The sequence below is a fragment of the Oryzias latipes genome, chromosome 19 (genome assembly GCF_053564925.1).
Source record: "Oryzias latipes strain Hd-rR chromosome 19, Olatipes_Hd-rR_3.1".
Taxonomy (NCBI): domain Eukaryota; kingdom Metazoa; phylum Chordata; class Actinopteri; order Beloniformes; family Adrianichthyidae; genus Oryzias; species Oryzias latipes.
The window spans coordinates 15,557,548-15,585,511 of NC_136255.1; the positions used below are offsets into that span (position 1 = coordinate 15,557,548).

The 27,964-nt window shown below is 38.2% G+C and overlaps 1 protein-coding gene across 2 annotated transcripts in view; it reads right to left on the reverse strand.

The window, feature by feature from the left end:
* The window catches only part of dock1 (dedicator of cytokinesis 1), a 176,933-nt gene extending 149,693 nt beyond the window's left edge, over positions 1-27,240 (reverse strand). Inside the window, exons 1-7 of one of the 2 annotated variants that reach the window (XM_023949689.2) lie at positions 27,017-27,240; positions 4,756-4,839; positions 4,451-4,491; positions 4,282-4,337; positions 3,317-3,413; positions 2,842-2,990; positions 1,877-2,012 (exon numbers count right to left, since the gene is read on the reverse strand). In XM_023949689.2, coding sequence (XP_023805457.1) covers positions 1,877-2,012; positions 2,842-2,990; positions 3,317-3,413; positions 4,282-4,337; positions 4,451-4,491; positions 4,756-4,839; positions 27,017-27,068 — 615 coding nt within the window. In that variant the 5' untranslated portion in view covers positions 27,069-27,240. The remainder of the gene's footprint in view (positions 1-1,876; positions 2,013-2,841; positions 2,991-3,316; positions 3,414-4,281; positions 4,338-4,450; positions 4,492-4,755; positions 4,840-27,016) is intronic. The other variant, XM_023949687.2, reaches the window with a different exon arrangement.
* Between the last annotated feature and the right edge of the window lie 724 nt (positions 27,241-27,964).

The following is a 27,964-nucleotide window of genomic DNA, read 5'->3' on the forward strand; positions in this document are numbered from 1 at the left end:
TACTGCATTTGAGTCTGAGATTCAGGTATTTGGAGTTGCCTTTGATTCTTTGACATTCAGCTTAAAGCTTAGTGGATACAGTTTCATCTTCAATGCATTCATTAAATATCTTGCTGTCCATACTACTAATTATACCCATTACTCCATCCAACATATTCCTATCTATTCCTGCCATGTCTTCCACATCTCTGACATGCTTCAGTCTCTCTTCAGTGACGGTGTCGGATTTATAATCGAATGTAATAATAACCCACTGGCTTGTGCCTTCGTTGTTGCTGTTTAACATTGTTTTGTATTGAATTGTTACATTCAATAAAATTTGAAAAAAAAAAGTAGTGAGCGCGTGCCGCGTGGTGCTCGGCAGTGAAAGCCGAGCGCGCGCAGGCGGGAGAGAAGGAGAAGTGATCAAAGGTTTCCCATAGAAACCCTTGAAGTCTGAACACAGGACTAGCAGAAAAACTAAATTATGAAGACGAGGTAAATCTACACGTTTTCGCAAAATTTACTTTATTGAAAAAGGTGAAGAATATATAAACCGTTAAATATTTTAGTGGCCCGAGCGGACTAGTGAAAAGTAAAGTCTTGTGGTCCGCACTGCTCGAAAAACAGGACCGGGCCAGCGGACAAATGGCTATGTCGAGCCCTGACAAATTATTTACCAATTACAATGAATCTAGTAGACTACAGTTGTTCTGCAAGCTGTAAAAAAAGTTGATGTTTTTTATTAGATTACCTGGATTCCCTTCTAAAGTATGCTGAGGCCACATCATTAATATAATTATTAAAATTGGTCTGCACAATTTCCTTTCATACATGCGTATGCAAAAAAAAATTACATTAAATTCAAAAAAAGGAAAAGCTGTGCAGAATGAGACCACAAGGGACGTTCAAAGATGCCATACACTGGATTAGGAATGAATCTGAGTGATTTTCTTTCCTCTGTGTGCAAAAGAAGTCCTAGTTTTCCCTCATTTTGAAATTAGCCTGAGCAAATACCAAAAAATATACTCAAATTTAAAGACCCACTCTGATAAAAGTTGGGTATTTAACATGTTCTTGTAGAATTTTTCTGATGATGGAGGGCATATATTTAGGAAATTAAGCTAAAAATGTCTTAGTATTTATTTTTTCTGATCACTATGAATCAGGAGCAGATGTAAAAATGTTTGGGGGAAAAAAGATTATTTGTGATGTAGCAAATACATTTGATGGGCCACAAACTCCCTGCTCAAAGCTCTCAGCAATCGGAAGGGGGGGTAGGGTTGCTCCGCCCCATTAGTCCCGCCCACAACTCTGAGGCGCTCTGCTGTCCTAGAAAACGACACAGGTTTTCTGATCGGAGGGGCCTTTAAATTTGAACTAAAGACTATTTTCTATCGCCTAAAAGTGCATTTATACTGGTGCACCGAGTTTGCACTTTCTTGGATAATCTGCTCTGTTAGATACATTAAAAATCTTGAAGAGGAGAACTTAAATCAGATTAATAAAAATAAATATTATGATAAAAATTCCTATCTGTCCACAGCTTAATCTAAAAAAGTAATTAAAGTAAAAGTTGTGGAAATATTCAGTTTGTAAATGGAGTTTAGTGAATAAGTGAAAGTGTTTAACCGTCTTGTAATCAGAGAAGAAGCAAATTTTGTTTGGGTTTTATTCCTTCCTAATTAGTGCTCAAGTAATACAGTCACTATTGCAACAACAAGTCTTTTTCTAGACACCAAATCTGGAAGAAAACCAAAGGGGTGTGAAGTTATGTGCTCATTTGCTGCATACAAAAATGGCTGAATACCAACTAGCAATTCTATCAAACTGAAAAGTGCACATCTATGTGTTCATCTATGCACTTCCACAACAACAACACAGAAGAAGAGCTTACCTTCTCCTCTTGGATGCGGTCCTCAATTTGCTTGGAGGCTGCCTCGTGTGCCCTGAACAGACTGATGGCGCTGGTGAGCTCTGGATCCAGAATGTTTCCATCCTTATCTCTCACAACTAAGTCAAGATCCAAGTACCTTGAATGGGAAAGAGGATCGGGGAACAGAATGAAAATCTCTAAACATATAGGTGCCTTTTTAGCTACCACATTTTCTGCACGATAAGATGTCCTTAAGAGCCTTCGTTTTAGAGTTAGCCTATGTTTGTTATGTTTGTTTTAGCTATATCAATCTGGTTTTCTACATGCTGTAAACAAGGTAGTTACAGGTAATATGAATGTGCCAACATGGCTAACGTGTTACAAGCTAGTTCTAGAGTTACTGTGAGCACAGTTGATAAAGTCTGACTAATCTCTGACTCTTTTGTCACGCTTAGAGCGCCTTGTAGGTCAGTGCAGCTTCTATATGACAAAGGTTCAAAAGATGACTTATGATCCGGTGGGCACTACAGTGCAGAAAATACGCTACATACACTAAAGTTATCCTGCAACTCCAGCTGCATTGTTCCCTTGCTGGACAACTTTTCCTTGAAGCTTGTCTGTCCTGTCACACTCACTTCACTCTGGAGGGACTAAGTATAGTCAGTTTAGCAGATAGCAGGCCATCTTCAATCGAAATTGGCCACTTCCATACATAGATGAAGGTTTAAAGCCAGAGCAGCAGAAAGGAGCTTCACACATCTCATTTTGATGTTATATGCTCAATGCAGATCCAGTGAAAGCTGTCACTTCATGATGGAATGCACCGGAGTATGTTGAATATTAATCTCTCTCCTTTGTTCTCAAGCTAAGTGATGAAGTGTTATTTTTTACTGACACTTTTGGCACACACTTCAGCATGAGGAAACGCCACCGAGATATAGGGATGCGAGAATAAATTCCCTAAAGAGGATGGCAGAAGGCTTTACTTGTTGCCGTAGTCTATCTTTGAGGTGACCTTCTGTTTGAGTTCGGTGAGCTCGTCCTGCGGGAGGGTGCCAGACAAGATCTGGGACCGCCATTCGATGAGGTCATAGATCATGTCACGGACGCAGTTGAACATCTCACGCTTGTCCCCCTGTCGCACGAAAATATTGTGAAAATTAAACACACAATGGAATAGTGGTCAACGGTGTCCAATCAAATGGCTCCAATGGAAAGAAGAGGGAAAACAGCAGCAGCAAAATATAAAAAAATAAAGACTGTTTGTATGGTAGCATTTTTGTACATGCTATCATGTATGTCGATGTATTTTTAGGTTCAAAATTGTGCAATAAAACACATTGAGAAAACCCCCAAATTAACAGAAGACCAAAGAAAACAAATCCTGCTAATTCCACCAAAAAAGAAGAGAATCCTCCTAAAAATCCTCGTCTTCCATCCATGTCTGAGAAACCCACATACCACGTAGAGGTCCCTCCATATTGTGGCCCATTCCCGCAGCGTTGTGGTAACCTCCTGGACCAGGGGCAACTCAGTGGGAATGACCGTCTCCTTATGCCTGCAGTGACAGTGAATACATTTGAAACAGCAAATCGGTGTCCTCTGTGCCCCCACCTTCTCCACAGAATGAGAAGTAGCTTTAAACTTTTTATGGGAAGGAAAAGGTTGAATAAATCTGTTTTTAAAGCTTCAAATTCTCGTTCTGTCGATCATAAAATTAGACATGATGTCTGTAGCTAAGAGGTTTTTAATAACAAAGAACATTATAGTGTGATCTGGTAACGTCTTATTTGTAAATAGTTAATCAAATGTATCATATTCGTGCCTTAATTTTGAAATGCACCATTCATAGAGGAAAATCGCAGGTGTGTGGATTTAAATAAAAAAGATAATGTATTTTTAGGAAAAGAAATTGCTGCCTAACACATCTGAATCTAAAAACCGTTCCATCAAAGACAGACTATAAATTAAAACGTAAAAAGAAAAAGCATATAACAAGGTATTATAATCATTGAGCCCCAAAGAATTCACATCTGTGGGATGTTTTTTTAACCAAAATTAGGCTCAGAAATGATTCCCTACTTCAGAATGTGATTACAGTTCAAGGACTTAAAAGTTCAGAGTTTAGCTCTGTCATGTGAAAGAGAAATCAAAGGAGACAGAGATCAAAACAGAACAGAGCCACAAGTTGTGCTGCGACAAACACATGCCACATTACATCAAGCGGGGGCTCCTCGCCCGAGCCGAGCTCAGAGCGAACACACACCACTTCCATTCTAACTAGATCTGCAACGAGGCAGTGAGGATCTCACAAATGCTGCTATTTTCCCCACCTGATATTTGTCACGATCTTTAACAATCAGTGAGGATAAAGAAAAGACGTTTTTTACCATATAATGTCTGCAAACAATTCTTAAATTACTGACCCACTTCCTTCCACTGTGGCATCCTTCAAGTGAATGTAGCAGGCTGGAAATATGCCCTGAAAGAGGGAAAACAATACAAAGGTATCACAAATATAGTTAAACCATACAAACAATTGTAGGTACAGTATGAAACCTAAATGTGTATTCATTATTTCCTTATGTTCATCACCTTTTTCGACTTTCTCCTCAGTAGGTGTCCTCTGTACCACTCTAAAAGAGGGAAATAGAAGAATAAATGAAAAATTATTTTGTTGTGGATTTGGATAATGACAATAAAAGATTCTGATTTTAAAGGAAAAAAGAAAGTTTACTTTTATTATTTGAATTGCGTTTATTTGTTTCATGAAAACTTCCATTACAAGGATCACAACACCATTTTTGGGGGCTTTTTTCCCCCCTAAATACAGATCTTAACAATCCCATCTTTAGACTGTCAGTTGCAGCCATGCATGGCATCAGGAAACCCATTCTCACCTTCATACGTCTCTAGTATGTGCACCGTGTCTCCGATCTGTAGTGACAGCTCCTCCTCTCCGCGGGCAGAGTAGTTATAGATTGCTTTAAAAAAAAAGGACAGAGGACAATATAAGAGATGGAGATATTGCAGGAGGAGGAAAAAGGCAATAAAGTGTCTGGCTCCCTCGTGGCGCTAATTGTGCATCAGCGCGACGTCTAGTAGCAGAGACGTTAACACATACAGAAGAAGTCCAACCTCACACACTGCTGTGCTAGAAGACGCACACATTACTGCCTTCTGAAGAGGAATCAATATTGATGGATAACGCCAAAACAGTAAGGATGACAGTGATAAACATATTTGCTTAGAAGCAGGCAGAACAGACAGGATGATAAAATACCAGCATGGTTTAGAATTTCTTGGATATTCTAAGGATAAAAAATGTGAGCAAGGATTTATTTTCTAGTGAACAGAGAAACAGCAAAAATGTAAGTAAAACACATTTTACCACTGCGATTGATTATTAGAGGCATCAATTATGATCAATAAATTATAATAAATCTTTTTTTATATATATTTGAGGACAGAAAAATGTATGCGATTTATCATAAAACTATTAAGCGCAACTTAAATATGCAGCGCGTTTTTCACTCAGACATATTTGAAAAGTTCACAAACATGGCTGACTATAGAGAAAGTGTGATTCGACCAGCCCTGACTTCATTTAAAGTTAATGCTTGGAAGCATTTTGGCTTAGTCAGTGTTGATGGTCAAAGGGCTTTGGACAAAAGTCATGTGAAGTTGCGTTGTACCAATATTCAGTGTTTTGGGGACAGAACAAAGATGTGAAACATGTTCAGTAGCTGGCCAGGCACTATTTTGTTCGATTCAAGTTAAAGAACATTCTATTCAAGCTGGTCTATTGATAAAAAGTTGCATTATGTTTTTTTAAGGTTGTTGATTCAGGTAAAATGTGTTCCTCGTAAACTTGTCTATTGTCGATACTGTGAATTTTTTCTGATCGCCAAACGAAACAGTTTTTAATGCTCTTAACAAAAGTTAAACAAATGCATTGATCTTGTCTTTACTAACAGATGCACTTTTGAAAAAGATTTTAAAAAATGTATTAAATCAAATGAGCTCTATAACATAAAAAGGATTGAAGATTTTTGGAATGTGATCACAGCTTCCTCTTTTATTATTGAAAGGCGTGAAATGCTATGCGACACATATTCGGTCTAACAACTGTTGCTTAGCTGTCTAACTGTATGTGCACATTCAAGCCCACAATCCATTGTGTGGTTCCAGAACAATCCATTGAGCCCAGTGAATTCACCAGAACGTGAGCCAAAGGCTGACAATAGAACAAACGCCCCAGGAAATGAATATAGTTTGTCCATCAAAAGTCAGCTGGGATTAATCTGTGTGGAGGCATCAGAGAGTATTCTAGTCACAGTACAATGATTCCAATAAAAGTATTGTTATGAGGTGGCAAAAATGACTATAAAGCCAGCAACTGCATCTCTTTGTTAGGAACTGGGCGGTGGGTCCAGCGGATATGCCATCCAAAAAGCATCTGATGAAAGAAAACCAACCAGCAGCAATAGAAGCATAAAGCCTGATATTTTAACACAACATGAAAAACCGCCCTTGTCGTCACTACCGATGAGACACTCTAAAATTAAGTTAATGGGAACTCCGGGAACCGTGGATATCCTTCACTGGGGAAAAATGATCAAAATGAACGCAAACGACACTCCGGGCTGATGCGGACTAAATGACGTCCATCAAACACAACCCCTGGCATGCCAGGCAATGATTGCCCAGTTTAACACAGACACCCAAAGTGATTCCAGTCACGTGGAGACTAAATGACAGCCCTGATTACTCATAAACTTGTATTTGCATATCCAAGTAAACTGATGTCAATTAGGGTGCAGCGAGGGAGAGAAAATCCATCAGAGGAGGAAGACGAAGAGCATGAGGAAGTGGCCCGTACTCTTGCTTGAGTGCAGAATGGCAAATGATTTTCTAGAAACAGGATAAATAGAAGCATCATTTGGCAGAAGCTCATTATAATACATAACCTCTCGCAAAGGGCGTAAAAGCTCAGACAACATCATCATCATAGGAAAGGAGCGAGGAATCCGATTACAGACCTATCAACTTAGCCAACATGCCTCCAAGCCCTCTCTACAATTATAAGCAGCCCAATCTACACATCGGGCTGATTGTAATTCCACACTGTGCGTTTGCTAATGACCTGCACTAATCCATGCACAGTGTAACATATCATTATGCTCAGATGATAATACAGTATGTTGATGAAAGTGGGATGGAAATAAAAAAATGCACAGAAAAGACTTGCAAGAAACAGAAAAGGCCATCTGATGCTTTACTAAATAGAGTCTGCGAGGATGGTGAGGAAATTCATGGACAACAAGATGCTCAAGAAGGAAAAGACACGATTAGAAGAAGAGGCTAAACTCTGTTCTTAATTGCCTTTAGTAAACGAGTCAATGCTGACTAAAGGAGAGCAAACAAACAACAAACATCTAACTTTTGTCATGGTGTAAATTAAGTGCAAACTGATATTTTAAAGGCAATCATTTTAAAATTCATTGTCTTGCCACGTTTGAACTCAAAATTAAGCAACTTACCTTAGACTGAAAATTAAGACTGGTCTTAAATGTTTCCATCTAAATGTCTTGTGAGTATTTAGAATAAACATACAAACAATCCTCAATTAAGCAAAGAGACATGTAAAACCTAGTTTTAAATGTAAGTTTTGAACATATTGCATGAATGAAAACAGATCATTCGTTAATATGCCCGGATAGTGAGAAAAGTTGTGGTCTTTACGTAAAATTTTTACAGATGTATAACGAATAAACCACCTTAAAACCACGGAAGAAGTGCTAATAAACCACGCAAAGAACACGCAAATTAACTTATAACATGAACTGTGATTACTGAATTGTGCGTTATGTAATTTTAGCGTGATATGTGCTCCCTCCATATATGTGATATACAATAATTCCTTGGCTGGTACATGTATGAAAAGTCCATTCGACATACGCACAAACATACGTGGAACGGTCGTAGAAAGCCACAAATTTGTGTATGCATCTCGCAAAAATCATTTACAATCGCCTGAGATTTTCGTAATAATTGTATACGAATAAACTACGCATGAACTGCTTAATTCTCAACGGAACAAAGATTTTGAATAGCTCAAAACCAAATTCACATATAGACCCACCGGCCAAAACCCTCGACTGACATCTGCGCACATAGACGAATGACGAACGCAAGGAAAATTTAGCACTTATGAATAACATGCGTGTAACATGTGTGTGTCACAAAAGACTGAAACTTAATTCAAGGTAAATGCACAAAATGTACATAGTGTCTGTGTGACATGGCCTTTAATTCATGTTTTTATTCAAGATAGAATAAATGACTGTAATACGCTTCTCTTTGGTTTTCCTAAGCTGGGTTCACAAACTTTTACCAGTTCAGAATTTAGCTGCTTACTTCAAAATGTGTGTAATCTTTTATGAACAATGTTTTGAAACTGTACGATTTCAAACCTTTACTCAACCACAATACTCTTTTTGACAACATGCTGGTGTAATTACTTGTCTGGGACAAATGGGAGTTGAATTGAGGTCTTGCTGCAGGTGCTGAAACTTTGCTTTTACAATTAGCTCTCCTCCTGGTGAAACAGAACGTACTACAGGGAGCTCTGCAGCAGAGATGTCAGGCTTTCTTAAAAGATCCACCACATTAAGTTAAAACGACTGAAGGAAGATAGTCTTGGGGGCATGGACAAGCCAACCATATCCAGCACGTCTCACAGAATGCCAGAGGATATAAAGCTGCTCCTCCGCTGCTCTCCCTTATGAGGGTGCCTCCTAAAGAAACCATTGATTCTAAAATACTAAAACAAACAATAAAAAAACTCACATTGCATTCAGTCGGACATGGCATAGAAAGCCCGTCTGCAGTGTCAATTAAGCAAAAACATAGAAACATTTTAGTCGTAAGCCATGTGGAGGTAGAAGTACAGTTGTGTAGTATAGGCTGTAATTTTAAAGATATTTATCACTTCAAATCAAAGGAAGTTGATTAACATAATTAAAAAGCAGGCTAAATGAACAAAAGCCAACCAAATTAATAAAGTGTGTAGTTAATTGCTTTTTGATGTAGACATCCGAAAAGGCAACATGTTGATAAAAAGTGTTTATTGAAGAAAGGGAAAAAGAAAAGCAGAAATCAAAATCCCCAAATTAACAGGTAAATGTGATAAAACAGATTAATATAAAGTTCTGTGTATGGCATACAAAGGAAATAAAAAATATTTAACTTGAACTATTTATCTAACAGGATTTAATAAGAATTTGAAGTATTTAGAAAGGTTTTTCTCTGTGTGGCGCTGAGAGGGACTGGCAAACTCTCCGGGGTTTACCCCGCCTTTGCTCAAAAGTTGCTGGACAGGCTCCAGCAACCTCGTGACCCTGAAAAGGAATAAGCAGATTTGGGCAATGGATAAAGGATGGCCTAATTGTTCTAATTGAGACAGAAATCCTGACAAAATTTGCTGGGTTCTTAAAAAAGTTGATATAATTGAACTGAAGCAAAAGAGTGGGCAAAGTTTTATTTCTGCAGAAAAAGAATGTTCCTTCTGCTAACAACAATGAAGAAATGTTACTAAGGATAGCCGTGTGTCAACAATAGTTGGAGGATTTCCAGTTGGTTATAAGGAAATGACTGTGCATTTTATAACAACAGGAAGATCAGCAAAAAATTTAAGGGTGGAAAGAAATACAAAAATAATGTTTTAAACAGCTGAGCGGTGAGGTGGCTTCTAAAGCTAGAACACAGACGTGAGGTAGAGCGTGAAACAAGCTAATTGCTGCCAGATCTAGATGCAAAAGCTTGTAATATCTTTTGGCACAGCTTCCTGTCATTACCCAACTCCAGCAGAGACCTCAGGATACAATATAAAGCAGGTTGATAACTCAGCTGAAATTGCTTTTGTGAGGCAGCTTACACACACTTAATTGAAAATCATCGTCTAAATACAAAAGGAAAAGAGAGCACATTGCAGCTCACTACAAAGCATTATGTGCAGTGAATTCCTCACAGGATGGTCAGATTTACCAATGATGCTACATTAATACAACATGTAGACAGATGTAAACTGGACCAATGTTATCTGTATGCCTGAAGGGAATCCTGGAGTGCTTTTTATCAGACATATTGACTGGAATTTACTCCACAACTTTTCAAAAATCACAAAGTGAGCGTGACACTGTACAGTAAGCGTTGTGTTGCGTCCACCCACCTACCGGCAAACACGCCCTAACTATGCACAACTTCGAGGTCTAGCAATATCAAAACCCTCCTCTCTAGGGCTGCACGATATGAAGAAAACTCACGATTTGCGATATTAGTGATCAATATTGCGATGACGATATAACTTGCGATACATTAAAAAATAGCAAAACAAGTAAATACATAATTTTCATTACATTGCAAGAGTTTTATTCAAACAAGAGTCAACATACCTTTAATTACACTCTAAATGACCCTCGTCTACATAATAGGAGAGCAGCTAACATCAAAGGGCTTTGTCCGATTGGTCAATGATGTAAAGGAGTCCATCTGATTGGTCAAATGCATGAAGGGATTTATTTGATTCGTTAAATACTTTAAGATGCCATAAGATTGTTTTAGCACATTTAAGGTAATCATTTACGGCAATTTTCACTTTTGCGATATGCGTATTGCACAGCTTGATATCGCGGTAATGATAGATTTTCGATTTATTGTACAGGCTCTCCCTCCCCCACAAACAGTTATGAATACAAAATTACACATCACATAACCTTTTGACACCAAACTATACAAAAACTTGTTTTTCAGTGTAGCTTGGACTTTTTAACATAGAAGTCAATGCAAAAGCGCTCCTTTTTGAAACTAGCACACACTGCTTGCTCACTGAAGGAACTGAAACATTCGGTACTTCAGGATTGGCTTCAAATTCAGGAACGGAATATGGGAAAGTGATATGCCACAGTCTTGTTCTTTACACATCGATCTCAAGATTAGTGTTTAACAAAATCAACATTTTATTCCCTTTCTGTTCTCTTTCTTAAAACAGGAATTCATTTTAAATCTTTTTTTTTTACATTTTTACAAAAGCTAAAAATTAGATTTGCTAGTTTTTTTTTTAAACCTTTCAACTGCTCTCTGTAAACAACATTGTTAGAACATTAACCTCAGTGGGATAAAGCCTGCTGTGCAAGCACTGCAAAAACAATACAACAGAAAATGCCAATACAATGTTCTTTACATCCAGTTTATAAACATAAAACAACGTTTTATAGTCTTTGCTGTTAAAAATATCTGTCTAGAACAAAAATATGACTTCAGTATCAGACAGAACAAAAACATGTTTTCATTATATTAAGAAGGAAACCATTTCAATATAGCAATCATTCTTGCAGTCATTTATGAATGACTACAATAAACAGCCACAGGCTTTTTAGTGTTTAATTACACTAATACATAAAGACCATTTATTTCCATTTTAATCCACTTTGTGACTCAAGCGCATTATCGAAAGAAAAAGAACCAATAGATTACCTAGCTATTTATGTGACACAATGCAACTAACATTCTTCTAAACCAGTGGTCCCCAACTTTTTTTTCCATCCCAGGCCGGTTTAATTTCAGACAATATTCTCAATATTCTCAATGTTTCAATGTTCCGGAGCGATTGATAAATATAACTTTAAATGATACCCCTGAATTAAAATTTTGTAGATTTTAAAAAGAGGAAAAATGTTGCAACTTTATTAGCAGCCTTTTTGTAACATTAGGGAATCAGTTGCAGCACATCATACAGGACAGGCTTATTCCGTGGGAACAACCTGCTGCAGTAAATTACAGCGCCTTGCGTAAGCATTCGGCCTCCTTGAACTTTTAAAACCTTTTGCCACATTTCAGGCTTAAAACATAAACATATAAAACTGTTTTTGTTTAGTTTTTTTGAAGAATTAACAACGAGTGGGACACAATCATGAAGTGGAACGAAATGTATTGGATATTTCAAACTTGTTCAACAAATAAAAAACTGAAGTATTGGGCGTGCAAAATTATTTAGCCCTCTTGACCCTTGTGCTATCTTATGGGGTCCAGATGACCCCACCCTTACATTGATGTGTTCTCCCTACCATGACAAAGGTGGGTAAAGGTGGAGAGGATTTCATGCAATCCATGGACACCAGTGAAGATCACAAATCATTGAAGAAAAAAGGTTCAGCACACTGTCCAATATGGGTACCTTACGATAAGATACGATTTGCGACATGATTTGCGATACATTGCTCACAATAACGATACTATCACGATATGGCGATAATGTGATAATCAATATAAATCATCTCTAACAACTCACGATATATCAAACTTTAAGAAAAACTTGAAGAACAGTTTTTCCCATTTATCTTTTAGTTTTTAAACACAATGATAATGAACAATTTGTGTCCTATTTGGTGTAATGAATGACTGACTTTTGTGTAACATTGCTGAAATCAGTAATACTCTGTCTTTAACAAACGACGACAATTTTCATTTGGAACTATCTGTAAAAGTCGGTGTAAACAATAGTGAACATGAACAGCAGTGCCATTATTTAGTACACAATTGCTGTAAACAGTATAAAAAATAAATAAGTCAAGTAGCTGCCAGGTACATGTGTATTGACTTTTGAAAAACAAAGCCATAGCCATCGCATTATTTCAAAAAATAGCTGTAAATCAGATATTAATTCTGTGAACAAATTATAGCGTCTTTGTTAAAAAAAAAAAATGACACCATTTAGTGCAAATGTGGTGCAAACAAAAATAAAATTTTCCCAGACAAAAAAAACAGGTAGCTAGGAACTTTCCTTTAAGTTATTTAAGACATAAACTGCACTCAAAATAAATGATCAGGGATAAAATACATGAACTTAAAGTGCATCTAATAGTAAACATCTTTGTAAACAAAACTTTTAGGAAAAGGCTGCATGTATGCTGTATGCTGTATGTAACGCCGCTTGTCTACCGCTGCTTTGAGTAGAGACAGGGGGTATAAGGGCAGGGATACCACTCTTTCTGCCGGTTCCATCTCAACCATAGCTCTGGTCTGGGCGTACAGTGCAGGGTTCCTTTTTTCAGTATTTCCGAGAGGGAATGTCAAAGCGTGGCTCTAATGCATTCAATAAAAAAACGAAATCCCTCGTTCTCCACCTCGCTGCAGGAACAGAGCTCCTTGTACATTTAAACAGCAATCCCGTTTTTGCCTCTGCTCTCGCAGACGGTGGAAGCTTCGCCTTAAAAAAAAGGTTTCCGCGCCAGGCTGTGTTGGCTTGAGGCCAGCAATAGCCACTGCTTTCTCACACAACTCCGAGTGATGTAGCTTTAATGCTGCCGGCGCGTCTTTTAACTTGCTGCTCTCGCTGTTCTCCTCGTTTTTCCTCTCCTCCATTTTTGTTTGAATGTGTATTCTTCTTCGTCCGCCCGCAACAGACGATCTCACAACAAGCGCCCCCTATCGACCATCCAAAGAATCGTCTTACCAAAGGATGATTAATATAACGTTTTACAGAGTCTTCAAACGTAAATAAAAGGCTGATACTTGATGAATACGCATCGAGAATCAATCACGGGACTAAATATCGCGATATATCACCATATCGATATTTTGGCACCCCCCTACTGTCCAAGGCACGTTAACGTTGGGAGTGGACCCCACAAGACAGCACAAGGGTTAAGTTAATACTTTGTAGCGCCACCTTTTGCTGTGATTACAGCTGTAAGTCGCTTGTGGTATGTCCAGGGCTCCAGACTGCGAGCAATTGGGCGCATTTTGCGACCAAAATTTGAGAGTGTGCGACTGAATTTTACATCCAGTCGCACATGCGCGACCAGTAAATTTGCCTCCCCCACCCTTCGTATTTTTTTATACATCAAACGTGGAAGGGGCACGTCAATGATCAATGAAATAATCAATGAGATGCAAGTCCACACGGACGCAGGCAGACACACACACTCGCGCACATACTCATGAAACGCGAGCACGTACACTCTCGCGTGATACCTGTCTGTGAGGCGGCCACTGCGTGTGAGAAGAATAGGGAAAGCCACTGTAAGTGGCTAAAATGTGTGTAGGGGGAGGGGCCTAGAGATAATCGAGTGCGCGTAAACATCTGTGGGAAGGAAACTGAGACAAATATCACAACCTGATATGTGCGTCTGAACTATGGGTAAGCGAACTATTGATTCGTTCTTCCGACCTGTGGCTAGTGTACCAGTGCCAGAGTGTACAGCAGGGGTCTCAAACTCGCGGCCCGCGGGCTATTTGCGGCCCTCAAGATGATATTTTGCGGTCCCCGCCTTAATATGAAGGTTTAATGTTACTGCAGCCCGCCAGTTTGTATGAATGACACTTTTTCATTGTCGTGCGCTGAGCTGACAAAGCAACCAATCACAGTGGTGTATATGACTCTTGGGGGCGTGACAATGACAGGGCTTGAAAGCAGGACACCTGACAGCCCCCTCCCGGGACCACATTAAGGAGTTCCTTACTTTCCTTTAGAACGTATTTATTCGCTCGTAATTTTCTAAATACATGCAGTCCGTGCTGAACTTTTCTCTGGGCCGCACAGAACCGGAGGAAGGTTTAGGTTTTGGTTACGGTTACGGCGGCGCATCAGACGGTTTATGCACGGCCGTTACGGCAGCACACCGCTCCCGCGGGAGTCGGGTCAGCTGAGGAGAATAAATGTCCCACACCTGCATGCGTGACGGCTAACGGGGCTTGAACTTTAAACACGTGCGGGCAAAAACAACATTAGTTTTAGACACACTGAAAATACGTGGGGAAAATGCAACGATAGACGTGTTTGAGATGAACCGGCACCTCGCCTGGATCGTTGGGGAGACCAGGCGGGGGGGCTGTGAGATGAAAGCGAATCTGCAGCAAGACTGAAAGAGAACAGGAAATTGGAATTGTCCTTAACATTCAATTTAGTTTTAATATTCTTCTCCCCCTTAGTATGATCTGTGTTATTATATATTTTATGATTATTTTAATGTTTTGTGATGTATGTAGCCTTTTTTAATGAATTGGTATTTTAAATTATTTTAATTAATCACTCCACTACAAAAACCATCAGGACACATGTCCCATAATGCATTGTTTTGTAGTCTCTAGTTTCCAGCTGTGTCCGGGTAGGTTTGCCCCTTGCTCCCACCCCTTTCTCGCGATATTTTTGTGATGATTGACAGTTGATGTTGGAGCAAAAACAAAAATATATGTCTCACAGCAGGTGATCTGCGCAGCGTTGAGTTCACCTGGGTGATCTCAAACACGCTTATTGTGCATCTTGGCTGAACCTATTTGGTTTCACAAAGATAAATTCCCATCTGTTTTCTTTACTTATTTGTACTGTCATGACAGCGATGGTGCTGTCAGTTTACCTTCTTGTTGCATCTTCAAAAGTGCAGAATAAAATGTGACACTGAATTTGAAACAGCACATTGTAATTTCTGCATCTATTATTAAAGTATTTATTAGTAATACAGTGGAAATTAGTAGATTTGGTTAGAATGTTGATTTACGGTATGCGCCCCTAAATTTTCTGGTTGCGCCCCTAAAATTTTCAGTTAGGGGCCACAGTGCTCCTAGTGAAAAAAGTTAGTCTGGAGCCCTGATGTCTCTATCAGTTTTTCACATCAAGAGACTGAAATTATTGCCCATTCCTCCTTGCAAAACAGCTAGAGCTCAGTGAGGTTAGATGGAGAGCTCATGCTAACATGTTGCTTTTTTTTTTCTTTAGTTTCGTTGTTCAAAAGCAAAACTGAAAGTTTCCAGATTTCAAAGAGTAGAAAGAAAAACTATGAACCTTCCAGAAAGAAATGTCAGTGTCATTCTAACTAGCAAGTGTATTAGAGATGCACTAATCCATTTTATTGATTTTCCAGACAGTTTCAGTGACAGTATCAATTTTTACTATTATTGAACATTTTTGAAAAGTTTATGTGGGGAAAAAAGATTCTTCGTGATATCCAGTTCATTTAGACACAAAAGAAGTTTCTATAACTGTAACAGCTTCCACACACAACACAAGTTTGGGAGCTTTATTAGTGTTGTCTGTTTCACTTCGACTTCATCCTGAAAACTGAGAAAACACAAGAAGAACTAAGAGTAACCAACAGCAGGCCAAAAAACCCAACAGAAGTAGATTATCTACATTTTTTTAATCAGAATTCATTAAGTTTAAAGTACTTTTTTTTTTTATTTAATTGCAACTGTTTTGAAATTGCTGTTAATATTCTGTTAAATTACAAAGTTGCAACACAATGCGATTTACCAATCAAGCTAAACCTGTGTCTTTTTTTTAACATCTTTTTACATCTTTGAAACAATATACATATATCTACAATCTACAATATAATCTACAAACTTTGTCCACATGTGCTCAAGCTAAGGATACATTTTTATGGTCTTTTCATTGTGGTACGTAAAGTGCACATGTGTGACAATCTTTTAACTGACCACTGCTCACAAGCATCATTTAGTGACTGACTAAAAATGTAGAACATTTTGAGTTTTTTCTTCTTTTTTTTTTACTTTGTTTAACATAACACTCACATGTCACATCAATGATACAACTTAATCAAAGCCGCCCAAGGCTAGTTATAGAATAGAACTGCCACTCCATGAAAACGCCCTGAAGACTTTTAACTGCAAGGTTTTGGCTTGATCAAGTATTTAGACCAATACACACAAACAAGGGCATTTAATTAAATAGCATTAGAGCTAAAAGCCTGTCTGTTGCTGCTTGTAGCAGTTGTAAATCCGGCTGCAACCACAATCAATAACTGACAGCTCAATTATGAAGGCTGTCAGGAACTGGCGGTGTAAGACCCAAAATGCAGAAGACCAGGCTTGAATTAACCAGAACATTACAAAAACCATGGAGAAACAAAAAGATGGCAGCGCACAACAGAACAGGTGACCTCACCCTGAAGAACAGCAAACCAGACACTTGCAAACACTGAGGGTAATTGACAGAAAGAAAAGAGCTGGAGTGACTGATAGGAGAACAACCCAAAACATGACCAAAACCCAAAAGCACGATTGAAAAACCAAACTAAAGCACAAAATCCTTACTAAGTAAACTCCTTGAACATTTTAAAGGTGTCATCTGCCCTATTATATAAAACATCTAGAAATGGAATTGAAAATTATTAAATCCCAAAATCCCAACATATATTAGAAGGTCTAGGTTAAGATATTCAGCAGAAAACTTGCAAACAACATCACTCCATTTAATAGCTGTATTAATTAATATTTTTATGATCCCTGAACACAGAAATACAGCAAACAGCTAGCCTGTCAAGAAGTGTCTTTCAGACATTTTGTTTTAATTAATTTGGTCCTTTTAGCATGTTTGTGCCTTTAGAAGACAAGTAGTAAAGAGTGACGTTATTAACTAGCTCTTTAACATAGCTTCAGATTCACAGTGACTTATCCACTGGATTCTACTGGACTACACCACACAGTAGCTGTGCTATAACCAATTTCAGGTAGTGGACAAATTTAACTGAAAAATATAAAGACGAGCACAAGTTCCCATGGTGATATGCACATGTAATGAGAAATCCAAACTAAAATGTCACTATTCAATTATTTTTCCTCGTATTTGGTTTCCATTTCTCACTTCATAAATTCATCCAACCTGTCTGTGACCATCTATCCATCTTCTTAATACAAATGTCCCTTTCGAGGTCACTGGGTTGCCAGAGCCTGTCCTGGCTACTGTAGAATGAAGGCAGGGTACAGATTGGGCACCAGCCTGTCACAGGGTACACAATCACTCACACATGCACACCTAGCGACAATTTAGTTTTGTGGTCTCGCTGTTAAACAGATTTTTTTCTATTTAAATTAGTTTTATATAGTCCATTGTCCTCTGCATTCTGATTGGCTGTAGACTTTGTCCCCTCTGTGTCTCAAATGTGTCTTCCGTCCAGAATACGTTCAATTTGCCAGTAGCATAAACCTTCAATAGCGATAAGATCTCTGCTTTCATTCTATAACACGTCTCTTATTTTTCTACAAAGGTTTGACATTGAGAGTTTATAAAAGACAAAAAAAGTGTAAAAAAGGTTCATGTCTGTCTAAGAAAAGTGCATAAAGTGTTTAGTGATTAATTGTTTGCGGATTTCACTTATCGCGAGTTATTTTTAGACTATTACTCCAGCAATAAAAGACAAATCACTGTTATGCTTTAAAGTCTTATATCAATATTTATTGCACACTTGTCTTCTATATTCAGTGTATTTATCATAAAACTATATAATTTTGCTGTATTTTTTCTAAATATTACTAGAATATATTTTTAGGGCAAAACCTTTATTAACTGCGCTGTATGGCCTTAAAAAAGATGTTAATTCGCACTTTAATTATTCATGTTTTTTGTAATATGATTACAAACGGTGTAAAGCAATATTTCGCTATGTCTTTAGGTGGAGATAATTTTATACAGTGGAGAGAAAAAAAGAGAAATTTCTCTTTCTATCCCAACAACTCCTCAATCTGTAATTTATAATAATAGGACAATATTGGTACAGTTGAACAATTCAACAAGCCAAGTCTGTGTTATGTACTACATCAGTGACCTTTGATTCACACAGACGAGTTACACACCACTAACCATCTGTCAAGCAGCACAGCAGGACTCATCTCAGATAATACCCCGAGCTGCCTGTACCATAATCGATGTAGAGGCAACTGGAGAACACCCATCGATGTGAACCTGTGAGAGGGGGCAACTAGCATGTGTTTACCCGTTTGAGACTCAACTGCAATTATCCAACCAAAGGAGAAATCTGGCCCTCTGTATTCTTTATATAACACCCAAATCTGCATTTTTTTTTAAATGTCACTACAGTTGTTGAAAGAGAACCAATGGATAAAAAGCAAGAATTGAGTTTCTACAATACACACAGGGGTTAAGCTGTTAACTAGTTTCCTCCCAATGTTCACACCCCCCACCCACCCACCCCCCAGCTGCCTGCAGCTCTTTAACATGAGTCTTACCTTTGTCTTAGTGCTGAGCCAAGACAGAATAGTGTGGATCCACTTAGCTATGCACTGATTAAATAGGCCAGTTGTCATTTGTCTTAGCCAACATCTCACAGCAAGCCATTGGGAGCTGTACTATTAGAACTGCCTCACCAAGCAGCGCGACTCATAGTTAATATATAATTCCCTCTCTGAATGAGTAATAGCAAAGTCACAGTGACCTCCAAAGAGATAAAGACAATAGACAAAGTTTTCTAAAGGACTGAGGAACAGAATCAAATGTATACTATCGAAAATGAAGATTAAAAGCTTAGTATATTTCAATCTCTTAAGTTTGTGAGATATAAATAAAAGGGGTTTATGCTTAAACTAGATATAATTCAAATTAATTAAATGTATTTTTTTTAATCAGATGGAATTTCTTCACTGTAAGTTCCAGTAAAGATCTGCACAGATTTCATTTTTCAGATTCCATTGGAAGGCATACTATGTCATTTCAGCAATTGGCTACTGTAGGGCCAACCACTTGTCCTGTCATCTTAAAATAAAATGAAAAAAATTGTCAAAGGTATGGAGCAGGCATTTGCTTCTTTTCCTGCTAATGTGAGGATTGCCTCTTAAACAATTATTTTCAGTCCAGCTGGACCTCAAATCTTGACTCAAAACGCTCTAAGAAGGCCACAAAACTGTCTACAAAAAGTTAGGAACAAGGTTTGCCTCCATCTATGTTGTGATAGCTAGTGGGGCAAAAAAAACTGTTTACACATCTGTAGGACAGCACTAACCACAACGATGTTTCAAACAGGAAGGGGGTCAAGTGGAGGACGTACTGCGTACAGCTTGCAAAGAAATCATAAATCATAAATGTGAAATGAATGCTCCGAGCTTTGCAATTCCACTCAGGTTGATACAATTCACACAAGCAGCACTTCATGCAGATCTTAGTATCTACGCCACATCAGTGCTGGAAGCCACATCTGTTGGAGGATGTGTGTTCTGAAACATGAAGCTCTTTATAGCCTATGAGCAATTTAGAAACACGCCATAAAAACCACAGACACAAAAAAAACTGTGAATGTCCACGGCCCCTTTGTTGCATTCGATTGCTTTGAACCACTGAAATGAAATCATCTCCACTTGGGTCGGCTTGGCCCGCATTTTTAGCTCAATGCAAAAGCAAAGAGGACGAACACAATCAACTGTTGGCTCTTTAGGTCTGAATGTATGGGGAGAATAAAAAGCATTGTTGAAAGTGCTTTTTTCTTCTATGGATGAGCCTCGGCATGGAATTCTGTGGAAACCTTTAAATAAAATGAATGGGCAACAACATCAACAAAATGGAAAACATAAAATAATTCTGTTAGATTTCACAATAAGTCAGAATTTATCAAGTAACCATCATTTGAACTGGAGCCTTATTTCTGAGTTTATTGGGCTTGAGGTTGGATGAGGTTAGTATGAGGTGTAGAGCCCGAGTGAAGGCTGCATGTTGTACCAGCATGTCTCCAATGACAGCCCTCTAGGCTTGTTGACTAAAACCGTTTGGCCATTAGTTTGCCGCACTGTAGCTTTAAAATTCAAAATCAAAGCCATACAGAAGTACTTGGTTGACCAACCGTCAACAACCGTCAATAGAACTACTGTTTCCTCTTCAGCCATACCTAAAATCTATGTTGCCTATTTAATGTTCAACCCCTCGAAAAGAAGAATCAACAAATAGAAAACATGTGAGACAACAAGCTCTCACAAAATCTCAGCAGTGTTAAGTTTATTCAGTGTGTTGATACAGTCTGTTTGCATGGTGTTCTCACATTGTCTCGAATCACAGACTTAGGTAGTCTTGTTAAGGACAATAAAATCTTCAAGAAACTAAACTAATGAGATAAAAAGTTATTAAAAGTTTAAAAAAAATCATGTTCTGCTTACTTTTCCATTTAAGCTGTGGGAGGCTAAATAAATCTTCCAGGGGCAATGTTGAGTCACTTGTGTGATGCCACAGAAATAACTTGGCTTTAAAACTCTGGACTTTTTTCATTTACACTAAGCTGGCTGACTTTTTGTCTGGAACTTTCTGAAAACATTTTCTCAAGGTAAGAATAGTGAGCTATAAAGAAAAAATTGACTTTACTCTTCTTTTATGATGTATCCATGACTTAAATAATGATCAGCTTTAAATTAGCCGAAAACCAGTTTAGTTCATGAGAAAATCACCATTTAATTACGTTCGTCAATTCTGGAGTCAACATTCAATCTGAAATCCAAACTAAGATGAAAAACGAACAATTTCGTGCCGCAAACATGAAAAAGTTGCAACTGTAAGAGTCTCTGAGTCTTTCTCTGAACCAAAAGTGGAAAAAGCCATTTAATATTTCACAAAATATAAAATATGTTTCTTTTTTTTTTTAGTTGATACACCATTTTTCACACAGTTTTTGTGCGGAAGGACGTGCATCGTGGATTTTAAATTATGTTGAAGAAAAGGTTAGAGAAGAGGAAAAAAATTAAAGGTCAGGTGCCCAAATTGCCCTGAGGTGGCCTTTAGACACCTTCTAAACACTGTGGGGTTCTCTTAGTTTGGCATGTCAACATCAAAGTGTTGTAAATATAGGGAAACAAACATGACCATCCACACCCAGAAAGGTTGTTTTTTTTTTGTTGAGAAACTTGTAACAAATGAGAATGATAAATAAATGTAAACTAACAGTGTTTCCTTCAAGACAGGAAAAACGTCCATCTAAAAACTTGCATCTACTGTACTTTGCCATACTATCTACAGCGTTAAAATTGTTTATTTAAATCAGTGCACATTTCTAAAAACTAAAAGAGCATAATTTTTGTTTTACAAATATGCAGAAAGTCTTGACCAACAGTGGGGCAAAAAATATTTAGTCAGCCACCAATTGTGCAAGTTATCCCACTTAAAAAGATAAGAGAGGCCTGTAATTTCCTTCATAGGTAAACCTCAACTATGACAGACAAAATGAGAAGAAAAAAACATTTTTTAATCGCATTGTCTGATTTTTAAAGAAATTTATTTGCCCCATGTCAGAGAAAATCAGTAGGGACATGGCAACAGCCAGACTGTAAACCAGCTAAAGAATTACCTGAAAAGGTTTCATAAGGATGTCCTTGATCAGAAAAGAGACACGACACTCAGCAAACCCAGTCCACTCCACGGAAATCAATTAGAATTTATTGTTCGTCAATCGGCTGGTACAACTCGTTTTCATTTAAGAAACAGCATTAGATAACAAAACTCCAAATAAATTGACTTGGCCTAAGTTTATGTGCTCGGATTGTTTCGAAGCGAGCCATCAGTAGCTCCTCTATGACCCTAAGATCCTAACACAACCATTCCCATACTACAACAAACTAGTCGCTATCAGGCTAATTGAGCTAGCCTGCGTGCAAAAGTCTGGTAAGGTGTTCATCTGACAGACATTTTTAATGCTAGACTTTACTTTTAGCGTGTCATTACTATAACAGAAGAGGAAAGCCTGATCCAGGTCATTGTTTTTAAGGTCTACCAGAGATCCCGAATGGCATGGCAATTAAATAACAGCAGTTTTGAGGGGTAATCATTACCATTTTATGTCAGTTGGGTAAAAATAGGGGTGATCTTTTCAACATGTTATTGGCAAGAGCATGATAGCAGTGCTCTCCTACAACATAGTTCTTTCTGTCCCAGTTAGTGTCTATTTCACCACAACAGTTTTTTTAGCACCATCACCAGCCTAAGCATTCATCTTGCCAAAACTACAAAAATTTTCGATCAAAAGCAGATATTTTTTTTAATTCTATTAAACTGAACTTAATACTCAATACTTTTCTTTGAAGGTTTCAACTTTGAGAGTTTAAACAAGAGAGAAAAGTGTGAAAATGCTCATGTCTGTTTGAGAAAAGGGTAAAAAGTGTGTAGTGAGAGGTTTTACAGTCTTAAACATCTGTAATCCTACTTCGAGGTTTTAACCTATCACTATTTATTGTTAAAACGTCACTAATAAACAATAGAACACACTGTATGTCCAGAAGTTTGACAGTGAACAAAGGCTAAAAGTTAAGAAAATAGAAAGGAATAACTTTGATAAAGTCTGAAAAAACACCAACCATTCCTGTTTGTTGGGTTGTTCTTTTCCGTGATCTGTATCTTGAGCTTATCTCTATACACAACTGGCTAAAATAGGTCAGATAACTGCAAGTCAGGGTGCTCATAAGCATTAGACACAACAATAAAAACCATATCAGGTTTGTTCATCGGTTTGGGGCCATGATTTTTAAGCATCTTTCAGATTAAATACTTGTCAAATAGGTTGCTCATAAAAAGGATAACAGTCTGTTGGTTTTTTCTGCAAAGGACTTCTCTCGTTACGCAGCTGTAGACTTTACATTTATCAAACTATGTGGATGGTTGGGGTTATTTCACAAAAATGTGAAAACTAAACCTATTTCAGGAAAAATAGACAAAAAAGATTTTTTCTCAACTGATGTCCAGCAAATTTGACTCATCTGCTAGGTCGTTTTAAAAACGGTAACAGCCACTAAAATAAAGAATAAAAAAATGACTTAGAACTCCAGGAAGTCATCTGGGCTTTGTCCAAATTCGCTCACAACTCTGTAACCCCCTAATAGACTATATACTAGTGCGGCAGTGTCTAGTACCCTGGATTTCAGCCCCAATTCAGACAGATGCTACTTTCATATACATGTTGTTAAATTATAAACTGTTCAAACTCAATGCTTTGTGGTCTATATTAGCCAATCTAGTGAGCATCGATGCACACTAGTTTTTCGCAGAGACTTCTGGCAAATTTCTATTGCACTGGATTTTTGGAATTGTAGGTTGTGTTTGAAATCCTTCCCTACTCACTACATAGTGCACTATGTAGTCTGTTCGCCATTTTGTAGAGCTGTCCTAATCTTGAATTTCAAAATTGAGTGCGCTAGAAATTTCCCAGAAGTCTCTGCGACAAACCAGAGAGCATCAATGCTCACTAGATAAGTAAATATAGACCACAATGCATTGCGTTTAAAAGATTTTTCAAGTGAAAAAAATGTATTTTAATTTTTTTGATAAGACATCAAAGATTTATCTCCAGAACACAGTGGATTCATAAATAGTCTCCTTAAAAATGCTTGTATTTGTTAGGCGTTTACTTTGGCAAATCTGTGACATTAAATTTGCCTTTGGAAAAAAAAGGAGGGAGCATGGTGACCAAAAATTCAGGGCACTAGATAGTCCCACACAATATTGTTGTTTTTTTTAGTATTTATGGAGTAGGGAGGGAATTCGGACATAGCCGTAGATTTGGACAGCCGTACAAAATGGCAACGCCCCATATAGTCCACCAGTGAGAGAATTCGGATACAACCCTCCTGTCCACTTATGTAAGGATCAACAACTTCAACCAGGATGATTCAAATGTCACAAGAAGAGTCATCGTCAAGGAATTGAGTCACAGTCATAAAATCATGACTTAACAATAATAATTTAAAGTCGTGTCCATTGCATTTATAATAATGTTCAACAGCTTTGATTTTAAAAAATGGGCGGGGAAATCCCTGACACACTATGTATAAGGACAGCAACATTTGTCATTCATACTGCTGAGAAAGGATAAAAGGGAAATCTTTCACACGTACGCTAACAAAGCCTTGGGGACCATTATGAGAGCCTTTAAATAGCAGGACAAAAGTTTGGCTGAAACGGAAATGGATGCAGAGTGAGCACCGACAGCGTGACCGGTCTCACACAGCGCTCATTAGTGCTACTTGGTCAACATGTGAAGTTTGGAAAAGTGAAGGGGGAAAAAAAATAAAAACACAAAAAAAAAGCTTCATGCCCCAACAATCTTCCGTCACCATAATTTGGCAGCTGCCTCTCTTTCAACTAATGACTCACCCACTCGTGCACTGAAAGAGCCCTAAGAGGATTTTGAAAATAACAAGAAAATCGTTAGCATCTAGGTTTGCATAGTTTTGGGAGCCACATACAAATAAAAAAACTCACAAATGCTCCATCTAGCAGCACAATCTGGACTGAAAATACAAGAGCTCAATTAAAAGTCCAAGCTCAGGTTTTAGAGTAACCTGTTAAAATCGCCCATCAGTCAGCATCAGCATCACCCTATGTGGCTGAAAACGGTTCTATTATCAGGCATGGGCACGTGTTACATGGAGTGCAAGAGGGAAAGTATTGGGAAAAATCCTAATAAAATATGGCTATTAGCAAAAAATAAAGGACTAGTTTATGGGGCTGTTGCCTTAGAAACAACCCTGCAGATAACCAAAAAGAAACTCAACACACCACTGACAAGCAATACACGGATAAAAGATTTTTTTTAAAACACTAGCAGGACCCAAAAAAAGGAAAACTAGAAGATAAACAACAATAGGCCAAAAACATGAGAAAAAGTAAAGAATCAGTCATTTTAGGCATACAAGAGGAGCAGATGGTGATCCTACTTAAAGACCCACTCCGATGAAAATTGTGCTTTATACATGTTCTTGAGACTTTTTTCTGATGATGGAGGACATGTATTTAAAGAATTAAGTTAAAAATGTAGAAAGTACGTCAAGCTCCCTGCTCCGGTGGATTCTAAAGCATCCACTTGTAGACAAATAGAACCAAGTACGACTTTGTTTTCCTCGTCTAGACTGACTATCTGGGTCAAAGCTATACGGTTTTGTTGCACCGGTAATGTTAGGTTGGTGGTGTGAGGGGCTTTAAAGCTAGGGGGAAAGAGTGTGTAAACAGATGGGTGAGTTTGATTCTATTGAATTAAGGAGCTGTGTGTGTGTGTTTGTGTTCATCAGAACACACAATATTCATTGCAGAACTTTCAGGAAGGACTATAGAGAAGTGGTGAAGATCAAAACCATCTGACAGAAAGCCTCATGGCTCGAAAATAGACCTTCATAGTGTCACATAAAAGGGACCTTTAGGTTGTATTTACCGTTTTATTACATATGCAGAAGTATGTACTTGTGCATTTAAAGGTTTATTTACTATATCTTGATTGGCTTTTTTTAAATCACTAAATTTAATGACTTATACATGAGCTTGTTGCATGCAAGCTCAGTATTTCCAGCACCAGACGCTCTTTGTGATGTTTGTTCCTTTAAAGTCAAAATCCGATTGTCCGATCAATGTTTTTTTTTTTTTTTTTTAAGTTCCCGGTGGTCTTTTAATTATGACTGTCATTTTTAGCCACAATCAAAAAAAATCTTAGTTTTTTTCTATGACATTGCATATGCAGTCGTGAAGTAAGCCTGCCCCCATTTCCCATCATCCCTTTGTTTACACTCTCTCCCGCTAGCTTACAGCCCATACCCCCCCCCCCCCTTCCCCCAACTGTAACAGACTGGAGCTGTGTAGTTGTGAGCCAGATGGATAAGGAAAACAGAGACGTACATGGATCCATGTGTGTACATGTGGATGCATCAGAAAAATGGAGTAGTAAGCCATGCGATGCGTATTTATTTTCTGCGTCACACACACACACACACGTGCTCTTTTTTTATGGATCTGCTCCTGATTCACAACGATTTGAAAAAATAAATACTCTTCATATTTTCCATTTATGTCTTCCATCATCAGAAAAATGAAACAACAACATGTTAAAACCATCCTTTTCCTCGGAGTGGGTCTTTGGAGCGACAGTGGAGGCTGAACGTGACAGCGGAACTCGAGAAAATTAACAACACCAGCATTTGAGCAGACTCCAACCCTGTAGGACCCCGCCGTCAACACCAACAGCGCGGATTATTCCAAGTCACAAATCAAACTGGGCTCGAAAGTCGTTCAAGTTTTGTGGCGGAGGCCCCAAAACACAGGAAACGGCGCCGCTCCGACTAGGCGCGCCTCTAACAATTCCCAATCCACACTCGGTCCTCTTCCTCACAAAAGACGCCCGCAGACATGCGACCGTCCCATGCAAACCACCAGCGCTGAACTAAAGTGTCCCCGAGAATCATTGGCATTCCTCCAGTTTAGTCAAATGCGAGCCCGTGAATCCTCTAAACCTCCCGGCGAGAACCGTTCACTCTCGTTTTCTAATCACAATTCTTCCCTGAACTTCTGAGAGCAGAGGGCTAGGGGGACGAGCTAGCGATGGAAGTTTTCTTACGTACCAACTCCATACTTTTCCTTCTTCGTGGGGACCCAGCGAGACATTCTGATCATTCAGGCGTCCCTGAGATGCCGTTCAGCCAGTTAGAAAAACTCCAGGTGTGTTTGCTTAGTTGTAAAGTAGACTTTTCTGTTCAGTTTTCTCCCAGATTTGGAGAGCTGCTCCGAGCAGCCATTTTCCATCAGTGACGGGACGCGCCGGCAGGGGGCGAGGCGGAGCAAAAACCTCTTTCAGGCAGTCCTGGTGCTTACAAACAAACTGCGGCCCGATCCTAATTACGTCATGACGAGCTGAGACATATTTCTTCAAAAGCAAACACATTCCTGAAGACAAACCATCAGTTTTATGATATACCAAAACAAAAAAAGGTATTTCATTAGTAATTTTGCCTAAAAGGTTTTAGCAAAAATTTAAAGGGTGCTTTTATTTTGAAAAAGTTTACACTTGAAACGAATGTTGTTATATGAGGGATTAATTTAAAAATAAAAAAGGTAAGAAAACCTAATTTAGAAAATTAAAAATCCAAGAACATTTTCAATAGTAAATGTATTATTCTTTATAAAAAATAAATTAACAGCATTTGAGAGTTGCATCAGTGCCTTCAGTTTTATGTCATGCCAAAACCAAAAATGTCTCTCATTTTTAATTATTGCTTAAAACTTTTTTTTAAGTGCTTTTATATTTTTTAAAGTATACACTCAAAAAATGTTGACTTTATATGAGAGATTAGGTAAACGAAAGTGAAAAAGAGAGAGTAAAACTGATTTAAACATTTAATAATTCGTTTATTTATCTCCTTTCGTTTATTCCCTTTCGGGGTCACAGGGCTGCCAGAGCCTGTCCCGGCCACTTGTGGCCGAAGGCAGGGGACACACCGCACAGGTCGCCAGTCTGTCAAAAGAACTATATAATAATCTCCAAGAATATTACCTATTTGACTAATTGTTTT